Below are 13350 nucleotides of genomic sequence, written 5' to 3'. Positions count from 1 at the left end.
TGCAGAACCACCAGGAGAGACGCCGGTGACAGGAGTGGCGCTCCAACTGCCCCTTCCCCTGCAGGTGGAGAAGTCCCTGCAGCGAATTCAGAACGGGCAGCGCAATGCCATGTACACGTCCCAGCAGAGCGTGGAGAACAAAGTGGGCGGCATTCCCGGTTGGCAGGCCCTGCTCACTGCCGTGGGCTTCAGGCTGGACCCCCCGGCCAGTGGCCTGCCGGCGGCTGTCTTCTTCCCGACCTCCGACCCCGGTGACCGGCTCCAGCAGTGCAGCAGCACCATCCAGTCCCTGCTGGGTGAGAGCCGGGCGGGCAGGGCCGGGCTGCTGCATGGGCATGGCGGTTGGTGGCGGGAGGCCGGATCTCACAGTGGGGAAGGAGCAAGGAATCGCAGACACAGAGCTCTCCTGACCTGGAGGCGATCCGGGAAGCAGGGCGCGGGCCTCACTCTGCCTCCTCCCGGGCTGGCATGCTGGGCACACAGCAGCTGCCTTGGCGTTTCATTGGCAGCTCCAGGTGTGCCAGAGGCGGCGGCGGAGGGTGAACCTGGGCTCAGGCAGGCTGCGGGTGTTGCCGATTGCTTTCTGGGCCTCGCTCCGAGCAGAGGTCCTGGGATGTGACCACACACCTCAAGGACGGGCCTTTCTCTGGGACCCTTGTCTCCATTCTCAAGTTAGAGACCCACAAGCCTGGCTGTCCCCAGCTTCTGGAAATGCCCCCAATGTGGAGTGTCTCAGGCTCTTCGCTTAGGGAGGGAGCAGGGCTGTGGGTGCGGGGGCCCCCTTTGGGTGACATTGCCTTCTGTTTGGTTTAGGTCTGCCCAACCCTGCCCTCCAAGCCCTCTGCAAGCTCATCACTGCCTCGGAGACGGGCGAGCAGCTCATCAGTCGGGTGAGTTGGGCCAGGGCGGCTGAGCCCAGGCCTGGGCACCAGGGCGAGCTGGGCCTACACAGGAATCTGCAAGTGCCACGGTCTGGTTACCTTTTTCCACCCCTGTGACTAGACGGGAAAGACAAGGGCTAGGGGCGAAAGAGCCCCAGAGGCACGCACACGTCCGGGGACACTGGGTTCAGGGCACTGGGTTCGGAGAGCAGTAGGGCCTCCTGAGACCCCTGTCACCTGCAGTAGTGGGGCATTTCCTGAATTCTCCATTCAGCGGCTGCCTGCACCTTGTCATCCCCCACCCACTTTTTCTGCTGGTTGACAAGTGTCACAGCTACACTCCCTCAGCCTGCAAGTGTGGGGCCAACCTACCAGATTTCCTGCAGGGTCCCTGATGCTTATGCCCAGATCAGGGGATGAACTCCACCTGAAACTGAGTAGCCACTGAGGGAGGCAGAGCAGTGAACACGAGGTCAGCTCTAACGCAAGCTACCGCGCAGCAGGTTTTACACACGGACTTTCTTTCAGGGGAATGGAGGTCTTATTCAGGAATCAGGAGGATTTAAACTCAGCCTCACGTAGGCCTTTCCCAGCTTGGCCTCAGAGCTCCCGATCTTCCTACCAGCCAGTGAGGGTCTGAAACAAGGGGAAGGAGGGACACAGTGAACCCTGGGTGACCGCTGTGTGGGGGAGGGTTTCTGGCTAGAACAGCAGCCCTGAAGGTCACGGAGCAATTTTCTCTGGTCATCTCATAGTGTAAGAACTTGAAAAAAATGACATACCTCATTATTATTGATCAGATTTTATTGTAAATGGAACAAAGCTGCTCTGTCTGGGATTAGCCTCTGAAAATCCGAGTGGTGCCTGGAGCCTCCCACCTACCCAGGGTGGTTTCCAGCCCGGATTCAGAGCCCAGCCCAATGACATGCCTCTTCTGGAGTTCCTGCTTACTTGGCAATGAGTGTGTTACGTCTCCTTGTTGAAGAGAATCAGGAAGGCACTTCTAGAACATGGCATATAAAGACATCCTGAGCCCAAGAGGGCTGGAAGCCTGTGCTCTAGCAACAGAGGACGTTAGAGTTACATTTGCAGGGCAAGCCTGAGTCCAAAAAGCCAGCTGCTTAACTTCTTGCGTTTGGTGGCATCACGGGGACTTTCTGCCGACTCTTCCAGTGGGTCGCAGACAGATGTCCGGCTGCCCCCAGGGGCTGGCCCGTGGTGGGCTAGTTCTCGAGTCACTCTGGAACCATGGCCCTTGGTGTCTAGAGTGGCTTCTCGATGCCCTCTGTGTCCCCTCCCCACTCGAGCCCTGCCTGCCCTGCTCCTCTCCTGGCAAGGAAGGGAGGGCCTGGCTGCCCCTGCCCGTGTCTGGCCTGGTGTGGCTGTTTGTTCTCCTGTGTGTCCCTGCTGACTCTCGCTCCTCTCCCCTCCCGGTCGGAGCCACCGCGGACCTGCTGTGGCGCTTCCTAAAGCAGTGATCAGCTCGTGGCATAACAACCTGTGCTTGAGTCTAAACTCTCTTCTCTCTCTCTCTCTCTCTCTCTTTCTTTTCTTATAATCTGCTGGCCGAAGGCTGTTAAAAATATGGTGGGAATGGTGAGTATGACTTTAAGTAGCAACTGTTGTCAGGTGAGACCCTCAACCCGCCCAGCCCCTGCGTCCCCTGCACCTGCTCTGAGCCCGGGCGCATGTGCTGTCGCTCAGAGCCGTGTGCACGTGCCCCACGCGCTCCGGGCCGCGGTGACCCCTTCCTCTGCTCTGGCTCCCCCTTTCCTGCTGCACCCTTCTCGTGTTCTCGATTGGACCTCTCACGTTCCACCAGAACAGCAGGGGCAAAAGCGACTTTGAGCGAGTGACACTGTGAAGCCACCACACAGAGCCCCAGAGTAGACCAGGGGTCCCGGAGTGCCCCAGGCCCTCGAAGTGGGTGTGCGGGCTCCTCCCCAAGCGCTGCGGCTCTGGGACAGGACGCTGGGCTCTTCTTCGCCATGTAACTCAAGAGCATCAGGGGGGCTTAAATAGAGAAAAAGAAATGGAGACCCACCCCTCCTCTGGTCCCTGCCTCTGCCACCAGGGTGCACCAGGGAAGAGGCGAGGCCACTCCCGCCCTGTGACACCCCCCCACCCCAGCCTCCAGAGAGGAGACAGGACAGCAGGCCTGAGGCACCGTTTAACAGGAATTTGCAGTGCGATGCACATTAAGGTTACCAGGGAGGATGACACAGGAGTAACGCGGGGACACATCCTAGGCGGGCCGGAGGGAAGGCGGCGCTGGGAAGGTGGTGCGCTCACGCTCGTCTCCTCGCTCAGCTCCACCAGGTGCTGGTTCAGCTGCAGGCCAGCGAGAAGGAGCAGGACTTCGCCTCGGCCCCCATCCAGGTCTCCATCAGCGTGCAGCTGTGGCGCCTCCCCGGCTGCCATGAGTTCCTGGCAGCTCTAGGTAGGCCAGAGCGTCCTTCCCCACCTCCTGCAGTTCCCTTTTGTGAAAACTCCATCTCTCCGCGTTTCTGTTGGGTGAAGCTGGCAGAGTCTCGGGGCCTCGGTGTTTTCTTACATGTCACCCCACAGATGGTGGCCTCGGCAATCCCAGCCCTTGAGCACACTTGGCATACGGCCCTCCTGCCTTGTCCCAGCGCCCGACATTTTGGTTTCAGCACTCTCATTTCTAGTCCTCGCCTTGATAGAAAGCTGCTAGATGTCAGCATCATTGGGAGTCCAGCCATGATTAAAAGCTAAAGAAAAAAAAAAGTCATAAAATAACAGTTTCAAGGTTGGTCTTTACTGTGCCATTGAAACCAGGTCTGATTTGATGCCAGGAACCTAGAAGCACCGGCACCAGAATCCGTGTTCATCTGCGACACTTACTTTTCCTTTTTGGAGAATGTAACATGGCTGAGGCAGCTCCTGCCAAAACTGCTGCTTTAATAGATGCATTTTTGATAAAATACCACACAAGAGGCTGTGAGCTGCTCTCCCGTCCCACTTAAGTGCTGGTGCAATTCCCAGGGGAGCCAGTCACTTTCCAAGCTTTCCTCTGAGCACCTGTGATGTGTCGGGCAGTGCACCAGGATGGGGGACAAGCCCTCTTAGGGTTTTCAGTCTAGTGGGGAAGATGAGCAGACCTAGTAAACACGTAATCCAAGCGGAGGGAGCCCCTCAGGAGGGGGACAGCGTCCCAGATAGGAGCCCCGGCGTCCCCGTGATTGCTGGCGGGGCGGAAGGCAGGGAGCTGGGGCGGAAGGCAGGGAGCCGGGGCAGACCCGGAGGGCTTGAGGGTGTCATCAGGAGGAAACTCCAGGACGAGGGAAGAGCATCGGTGAGCACAAGTGCAGGGCACAGTGGGGACAGACGAGGCAGAGGTGGGGCAGGTCCTGTGGGCCATGAGGCCCCAGGGAGGCCTTTGGTTCTTAACCTCAGGGAGTGGGGACTCTTTGAAGGATGACACAGCCTCAATCCAGAGTGATGGGGACCAGCCGCCATTTTACATGGCAGGCCAGCCGGTCCCTCACAAGCAGTTTTTCTTCTCATGAAATCTGGATTTCACAGCATTAGGCCTTTCTTTTAACCCATTTTGCAGATGCCTTTTCCCAGCCCATGTCAGCGTAGGGCTGGCTTCAATTGCCTTTGATGGGGGAACCCCCAGCCCCCACAGTCACTCTGAATCCAAGTAGATGTTCTCCCACCTTTGGGATCTGTGCTGTGTGCTGCCTTCTGTGGGCCTAACGCAGTCTTCTTGCCATGCACGTAGTACATTTCTATCTAGATAAAGGCGGACAGCAACTGGACCAAGAGCGAGAAAGGCCAGGTCTACGCCCAGCAGGGATCTTATCCCTTCCAGGAAGGGCTGTAGGCCTGGCGTTGGGACAGTGACACAGAGCACAGGTGAGGGAAGACGGAGCCAAAGCGGTCTTCCCTGGGCAGGGCCCACACCTCTCCTCGGTATGGGTGTGACAGAGGCAGGCCCCCTTGCCTGCGAACTGGATATTTCCAGGTGTGTCACTGGCTCTTCCTGGTGTTGGGACAGTGGGTTATTTTCATCGATGGCCTCTACTTTTGTGTTTTCCAAACCACCGATACTCAAGGGATGAGTCAGTGTGCACATAGTTATCCTTGAATCCCGTGGCCTGAGACCGGGGGAGGAAAAGTCTCTGCAGGCCCAGCCTTTGGAGAAGGGGCTCCCTCACTCCCGAGCGCTCTGAGGCTCCTCTTTCCAGCACCAGTGCAACCCGGCCCAGGGCTGGCAGTTATTACCTCCGTGCTGCTGGAGCAGTAACGAAGTCCGTCATCCTGGTAAAAGGAGAGATCTCTAACTAAAACCTTTATATTAATTAGTTATTTGTATTTAAATGCTGAGTTCTCGGAGACCTTCCTGTTGCTTTCAGGGAGTGATTCTGTTTGAGTTCAGAGGGGAAAATACCCCACAGCAACCAGAAGTCTGAAGTAGCTCATTGAGTGAACAAATTCCCAGAGGAACGACAGTGTCAGGCTGACCTCAGAATCCCAGCCTGGGAATAAAAAGACCCATTTCTCCGTTGGTGACTACTGTGTCAGAAACCGCACAGCATGCAGAACACGGCGGCCTTGTGTGTCACAGATCCTGTCACCGGAGCACACATCATAGAAGGGAGGGGGCCCTGTCCCCTGGCAGTCAGCACCAAGCGCTTCCACTGTTCCGGCCGAGCTCAGTGTCCCGCCAAGTGGGCTGAGCCACATGTGCAGGGCTGAGGGCTGCCCCCAGGCCCCGCCCCAGCCATACCTTGGTCAGCGGACAAAGCCCTTGGCCATGGCGTCTGTGCTCGGCTTTGTCCGCCTGTGCTCTTCTCAGGGAGATGGGGGCCGGCGCCCGGTGGGGTCTCTGAAGTCTCACTGCGACAGCAGCTGGTGAGCCGGCCTCCTGCCCGGAGGCTCCTGCCCTCTGCTGTGCCCTCCTGGAGTCTCAGGAGAACTGTGTCAGGGCGGCCCCCTGGGCTTTAGCAGAATGGGGTCCGGTCCCTGCAGGGCGGCTCAGCCCGGAGGGCGGATTCTCCCTTGTCAGAGCCGGCTGGTTTCAAAGCCCTCAATGGCAAACACACACGTCTGTGCCCTTGAGAAGCTCCCACCTTCCCAGGCAGCACCTTTACATACTGGACCCTGTGCTGAGTGGAGTGGCCCAGTTTTGTCCTCCTCAAAGTCTTCTTTCAGTGGACTGTTGTGGGAAAGGACGGAGAGAGCAGCTCATACTCGCCAGCCCTACGAACTGGGGCCGGCGCCGCAGCGAAGGGAGCGGAGGGCCAGAGAGCAGCGGGTGCTCCCGGAAGGGGCAGGAGGGAGCCGGGCCCCGCGGGTGTCGGGGTGAGGGTGTGCGCAGCTCCCAGGCCCGGCGCAGCCCAGGCCGGGCGCTGGCCGAGGGGCCTGCAGGCATTCCGGGGATCGGGGCTGTGGCTCTCCTCCCCTCGGGGACACGGACACAGAGATTCATGGTCTTTGTTCCTCTAGGGTTCGATCTCTGTGAAGTGGGTCAGGAGGAAGTCATCCTGAAAACCGGGAAACAAGCCAATCGGCGAACCATGCACTTTGCCCTGCAGTCTCTGCTCGCGCTCTTTGGTAAGCAGCCTCCCAGCGCCCCCGCCACGCGCCCCAGGACCAGCCTGGCTGCGTTTGGGGAAGGGGGAGAAAAGCAGAGGATGTGGTCAGGACAGGGAAGAGCAGTGAGCAAAGCCCCGCTCTCACGAGCTTAGCCAACACATGCGGTATAGAGTCGGGGAGCTGCCAAGGCCTGTGAGGTTGTGCAGAGGGAGAGTGGCGGCGGGATGCGAACAAGGGAGGAGCGGTGCCCCAGGGCTTAGGCCACAGGCAGTTTTCAGGGCGCAGGGGGCACGGCCACGTCATCCTGCTTCTCGGAGGGCCAAGCCGGCTGCCACGTGGAGACAGACCCGTGGCCGCGGTTCGAAGGCAGAGTGAGCTGAAGGATGTCAGACACAAAGTTGGGGGGGGGGGGGAGTCAAAGGTGATATTGTTTTTCAGAACAAAGGCCAGAATGGGACTGCCTTTTGCTGAGACATTGAAAGTGGCAGGAGGAGGGGGGTTTGAGTTCCCTCTTGAACATGCTCCATTTTGAAATCTCCATTAGACAAGCTGCCCTGACAGCTGGATACTGGAGGCCCAAGTTCAGGGAGAGGCCAGCTCGGAGGCAGAAAAGGGCCTGCAGGCCCCGAGGGGGAGGGCGGCGTGGGGTATGCAGTGGCTGTCACAGGTCCCAGGGATGGGGGGCCCAGAAAGGAGTGGTCAGCGAGGGCAGTGGGGACCGACTGCACAACCGAGCAGTGAACGCTGGGTTTGGCAGCACAGACGCCCCTAGAGACCTTTATGAGAACTGGGGAGGACACAGACTTGAGCGGAGTATTTGAGAGAAGGTTGGGAGGAAAGGCCATGCGGACAGTGAATGTAAATGCCCCTGAGGAGCTGCTGAAGCATGGAGGGTGGTTTAGGGTTTAGGCCAGGGGTCCCCACAGACTGCCCACCTGACCCCAGAGGCCCAGGCCGAAGTGGGGTCCTGTGAGATGGGAGCATGGTGGAGGCGGCGCGGAAGGAGGCTGGGGCCGGCTGGCGCTCTCCAAGTGTCTTGGCTCAGAGTTACATTTACTCTCTGCAACGGGACCATGTGCTTCGGGAGCATGACATAAATTCGGATCGTGCGAGAGCAGCACCCGCACGGGTCCCTGCCAGCTTCTCTGCTGTGAGGTTGCTTGCGATTTTGAAAGAGTAAACCACAGGGCGTTCTAATTGCCCTCTGGGCACCTGTGTTTTGTCTTAGATTCTACTGAGCTGCCCAAGCGCCTCAGCCTTGATAGCTCATCCTCCCTGGAGTCTCTGGCCTCGGCCCAGTCAGTCTCCAACGCCCTGCCCTTGAGCTACCAGCATCCCCCTTTCTCCCCCACCGGCGCGGACAGCATCGCCTCCGACGCCATCTCTGTGTACAGTCTGAGCTCCATCGCCTCCTCCATGAGCTTCGTCTCCAAGCCCGAGGCTGGATTGGAAGCGGGGGCTTCCCGCGGCCGGCAGGACTACGACCGGTCCAAGAACACCTACCCACAGCGATGCACCCTGCCGCGGGGCCAGCTGTCCCCCCAGTCACACCCTGCCGGCAGCAAAGAAGAAGAATACGAGGGCTTTTCCATCATCAGCACGGAGCCCTTGGCGGCCTACCAGGAAACCAGAAAGACGGGCTTCTCACCAGATCACAAACAGTGCCACGTGGGGCCAGCCGGAGGTGTGAAAGTTTCCGTAAGCTCCAAGGGGAGCGTCAGCACACCCAATTCTCCAGTTAAAATGACTCTGATTCCCAGCCCAAACTCCCCCTTCCAAAAGGTGGGAAAGCTGGCCAGTTCCGACACGGGAGAATCAGACCAGTCTAGCACAGAAACAGACAGCACCGTGAAATCCCAAGAAGAAAGCAACCCAAAGCTTGATCCGCAGGAGTTGGCGCAGAAGATTCTAGAGGAGACACAGAGTCATCTCATCGCGGTGGAGCGTCTGCAGAGGGGCGGTGGCCAGGCCAGCAAGAGCAGCAGCCCCGAGGAGGGCCTCACAGCGCCCAACGGCGCGGCCGTCTTCCGAGCGTCGGAAACCAGCGCGTTCAGCAGGCCGGCCCTCTCCCACCCCAAGAGCCAGCCGTCGCCGGTCCCCGTGAAACCAAAGCCCCCCGCTAGGAGCTCGTCCCTCCCCAAGGTGAGTTCAGGATACAGCAGCCCCACGGCCTCCGAGGCGTCCGTCAAGGGCAGCCCCAGCCAGCACAGCGGCCGCCCGTCGCCCGGCTCCGACTCCCAGACTTCTCTCCCCGACCAGCCGCTCTTCAAACTGAAGTACCCCAGCTCTCCGTACAGCGCCCACATCTCCAAGTCCCCCCGGAACGCGTCCCCGAGCTCGGGCCATCAGTCTCCGGCCGGGAGCGCACCGTCCCCAGCGCTCTCCTACTCCTCGGCCGGCTCGGCGCGCTCCAGCCCCGCCGACGCCCCCGACGTGGACAGGCTGAAGATGGCGGCCATCGACGAGAAGGTGCAGGCCGTCCACAACCTCAAGATGTTCTGGCAGAGCACGCCCCAGCATCCCACGGGACCTGTGAAAATATTCCGGGGTGCCCCCGGCACGATGACTTCCAAGAGGGACGTGCTCAGCCTGCTCAACCTGTCCCCGCGGCACAACAAGAAGGAGGAAGGCGTGGACAAGCTGGAACTGAAGGAGCTGTCCCTGCAGCCGCCAGGAGAAGCGCCCCAGAAGGGCCCTCCGAACGGCCACTGGCGCACGGAGACCACGGCGCTGGGCACGCTGCCCCTGCCCGCTGGGCCCCCCGCGCCCGCCCGCCCGCTCAGACTGCCTTCTGGAAACGGCTACAAGTTTCTGTCCCCAGGAAGATTTTTTCCTTCCTCCAAATGCTGAAGCTTCTTCTGTACCCACGGACTCAGGGTGCAGCAGCTGGGGGGGCCCAAGCCCCTCGGCTGAGCGGGTCACCCCACGCAACCGCCAGCCACCTCACGCTGGGCGCGCCTCGGGGCGCGGGCCCCACGCGCACGGCCGCTGGCGACTCTGGGCCCCGCTCACCGGGAGCCGCGACTTCTGTGGGGTTGGCACGGGAGGCCCAGGCAGTTTTCTACACACTTCGCCCGATGTTTACCTTGAACTCCCCGCTTCTCATCTTTGAGGTGATTCTTCACCAGGACTTTTGTACGCAAACGGTCACGGTTCGGGGTGGGCAGAGGGAAGGGAGCACATATTTTGCTCAGAGGCAGATACGCAGGACCTTTTATACACAGAAATACAGATGGAGCTTTTTTCTTAAGGCTTTCAGGTGCTCGTTGGGGGTGGGATATATAAAATCTAAGTCGAATTCTACATGAAAGTGTGATATTAGCCAAAAACAGTGGTTTTTAAAATGCCAATGATGTGTCATGAAACTGTAGCGTCCCCTGATCCGGGTCCCATCACAGTGGCAATGCAATAACTCACCTTTCCGCAGCGCTTCCTTCCTCAGCTCGGCTCTGCTCCGGCGAGCTCTGAGACGTCCGTGGGGCCCCACTGTCAGCCAAACTTGAATTTTCTTAAAAATTTTATGTAACTTTTCTCCAGGCATTTTAGAACTATGCAATTGCGATTTAAAATGCAACTTTGTGCTTTTAAAACATTATTGACCTTTTTTGTACGTGGATAAACAACTCGGTTTTATTATCAATAGTACTTTGCATTTATAGCTATTATTTTTAAAAGCTCAAATTTTTTAAAATGTCCAATTTTGAATAGTCATCCGTAAGTAACTGTCAAGTTTGGGGGGGAAAGGTTGAAATAGTTTCCTTGTAAACATAAAACACAAAACAAAACCAAAAAAAAAAAAAAAAAAAACCCCAAAACTTCCACAGCTAACTCGGCTTAACCAGAATGGAACTTCCAGCTCCCATCCCTCAGCAGCTGCTTCATTTTATTCTCTTCTCCCAACTCCAGCCCTCGAACACCTCTCTCCTCTAAGTCTGTCCCCAGCTCCCATGCTCCGGCACCCCACATCTGCTAGCGGCCGGGCACCCTCCCCGTAGCCGGGAGCAGCCCCCTCCCTTCCCACAGTGTGTTCACATTCACGTCCATGGCCTGGAAGCAGGGGTCTTGGAGGGGTGTTGCCGTCCGAGTTACGCCTGAGCAAGGAAACACGTATTCCTGAAAGTGTCCTGGACAAACGGGCGGACATGTCCTCCGGCTGTGACAGTACATGGAAGTTGTAGCCAGCTGAGACGAGCCGTAGTCTGGGTGGGGGGGCAGTGAGCATTAACTTATAAAGAAATGAAATGCTGAAAGTCCTATTAGTACTAAGTTTAGTGGGAGAATTTAAACTCTTTTTACATAATTCTAAAACGAAAACCTGACCACTCTCCCCATGAGGCAGTGTCCCACACCACATGGAGTAGACAGGCAAGGCCTGGCAGGAGACCTCCAAGGAGAGTTTTTAACCTTGGGTAGGATCTCACTTTCTAAACATACCGTTCCTCTGTGTACCCTGAAAAGAGGAAAGGAAAATATTCACTCAGCTAGGTCACAGCGGTTTTTGCCTTTACCCCGCAGCCATGATGGCAAAAGACACTAAGGATGTCCCATTCTAGCCCTGACCCCAACACTGGAAGACAAATCCTTTATAAAGAAGCAAGTACCTGTGTGGTTCTTTATATCAGGAGGGTACAAAGAAACAGTAATAAAGTACCAGAGTAGCCAGTGGCAGCAAGTTTATAGCACTGTGCGTCTAGATAGCAAAATCAGGTCCTCAGCAACAAAAACGAAACCTCAGTCAGTTTCTGAACCCACGTAGATAGTGGGGCTGTTCCTTTCTCAGCCTCTTTCCCAAGTGCCAAGGAGCCCTGGAGGACAGGCCTAGGGTCTGTGCCCCCTGTGAGCGCACTGGTTTGCCCACCTCTGCACACCCTCCGCCCCCTGCTGCTTCCCATGGTTACCAAGCCAGCGAGGAGGACTCGTGGCCCCCAATCTGGTTTTATCCTAACTATGTTGTTGTTTTAGGTTTCATGTTGGAAAACCAACTGGTGTGATTTTTTTTCCCTTTCTTTTTTTTTTTGGTCCTAGATAGAAGCTTTGATGAAGGAAAGCAAACGTGACAAAAATGGTAGGAATGATCTGAAAATCACCGTAGAGTTGCCACTTCTTTATGTTTACTGTCCGTGTCGGTGTTTTCCTTATGAGTGAGACGGACGTCACATCAAAGTTCCTTTTTCAGGCTCCTCCCCTGAAAAACACGTGCACTTAAAAATGACGTGAGACTGTTTAATTCACAGACTTCTTTGTGCAAATCAGGGGCAGGCAGACGATGACCCACAGGCTAAGTCTACTCAGAGGCCAGGGTTGTTAGAGCCACGAGAAAGGACTGGATCGGACAGGTTTAAATCGGTCTGTCAGCATCTGCATCATATTCTTGATTTTTGCCTCGTGGCCAACAAAGCCTAGAATACCTAATGCCTGACCTTTTAAGAAAAGGTTTGCTGACTCCTGGTGTAGGGGACAGACAACATAATTAGAATGTTTCGTTTCTACGGTCTAGGGAAAGTGAGTGGCAAGTTGTGGTTAAACTTGTTATGTGTGGGCACCCGAGCCACGTGGCGAGAAGCGGAGGCCTCCCGCACGGCCCATGGCTCTCTGGCCTGTCTGGAATGAGCCAGGGGATGTGGGTAAAATTTACAAAAAGATCTTTTCCTCACTATATGCGGAGAGCACTGGCCAGATTTCTTTCTCAGCTCAGGAAACTGGACTGTCCTGCCCCTGTTCCGCTCCACCAGAGGCCAATACACTCAACACGAGCAATAAAACCTCCCTCTCCTAGGAACCCTGGTAGGACCACAGAGCCAGGGCAGATCCTGTCTGAATCCGCACCAGCAAACCACTCAGCTCCTTCACTGACTTCAGTTAAATCAAAATACCAAGACAAAACAAGCTCCAAAATTCACATTTTGATCCACGTTAGTGTGTAGTGAAACAAAGTCCTCACCTGCGTCCCGTTTGAAATGCATCGTGGTCCACGTGGATACTCCCTGGGTCTCGGCAAGGGAGGAGGGGCCGCGCACACTGTCCTTCCCCTGCACACGCTGTCCCAGTGGGTCTCAGCGGGTGGTCACCGTAACAAGTCCCCTGTGAGGCTCCTGTCCCACCGCCTCCCACCATCGCTTTCTTAGTTTTAATTCAGTTTAGAGAAAATACCATGCAATACTCTGGTTGCTTTTAGTAAGCAGGCAGAAGGTGAAAAATGCCCAATTTTCATCACACATGTTGTTGTTTTACCTACAAGGATTGTACGTGTGGTTTGTGGACTGGGCCCTTGTTTGCGACAGATCTTTCAAAGACGGTCCATGTAAGGACACAGGCGCTCACCTCTCCCCTCCTCAGACACCTCCCCCACTTGGCACTTACCTCCCCTTGTATGCAGTGTTAGCCATCTTTGGCCTATGTGGACTTTTTTTTTTTTTTTTGTAAATTACAGTTTCCAGATGGCATTAAACTTTTTATATTACGAAAATCTACCATGTAAAAAGAACTTCATATTTTTATTGAAATTGTTAAGGCACTTGGCCTTCCTTTGTGATTTCAGTGTCTATTAAAGCATGAGTTCCCTCTGTTTTAAGTGCCGTATCTGAATCGCTTCCTGTACACGTCCCACTTTCTGGGTTTCTTCGAGCACACGGAACGGTTGTGTGTCATTAACAAGCAGTATGTCAGTCTGAGGTCTCCTGAGATGTACACCATAACCTCATGTTTGCTGGGAGGAGAAGTGGGGGTGCACACGGGCTTCGGCACCTCCCAGGCACGGGGCCCTGGGGTCGGTGGTGAACGACAAGACTGACTGCTCCTGATCTGTGATCACAGTTGGAGGACCAGAAAATTCCACAACTGTGTAAGTGTGCTGATAAACAAAACCAGAGATCATTACCACCAGATCCCTGTAACTAAAGAAGCT

General features: G+C 56.3%; 1 protein-coding gene across 7 annotated transcripts in view; it reads left to right on the top strand.

Moving 5' to 3' along the window:
• The window catches only part of TTC28 (tetratricopeptide repeat domain 28), a 641796-nt gene extending 628779 nt beyond the window's left edge, over positions 1-13017 (top strand). For 6 of the 7 annotated variants that reach the window (XM_045081528.1, XM_013063444.2, XM_013063443.2 and 3 more), the window contains 6 exons: positions 65-296; positions 814-890; positions 2454-2477; positions 3192-3321; positions 6357-6464; positions 7675-13017. In XM_045081528.1, the coding sequence (XP_044937463.1) occupies positions 65-296; positions 814-890; positions 2454-2477; positions 3192-3321; positions 6357-6464; positions 7675-9296 (2193 nt within the window). In that variant the 3' untranslated portion in view covers positions 9297-13017. The remainder of the gene's footprint in view (positions 1-64; positions 297-813; positions 891-2453; positions 2478-3191; positions 3322-6356; positions 6465-7674) is intronic. The other variant, XM_045081529.1, reaches the window with a different exon arrangement.
• The last annotated feature ends 333 nt before the right edge of the window (positions 13018-13350 follow it).

Source organism: Mustela putorius, unplaced genomic scaffold, assembly GCF_011764305.1.
Source record: "Mustela putorius furo isolate JIRA1106 unplaced genomic scaffold, ASM1176430v1.1 tig00000578_pilon_pilon_pilon, whole genome shotgun sequence".
NCBI classification, from domain to species: Eukaryota; Metazoa; Chordata; class Mammalia; order Carnivora; family Mustelidae; genus Mustela; species Mustela putorius.
The sequence above is the reverse complement of the archived record's forward strand: the minus strand, read 5'-3'. Positions and strand labels throughout refer to the sequence as shown.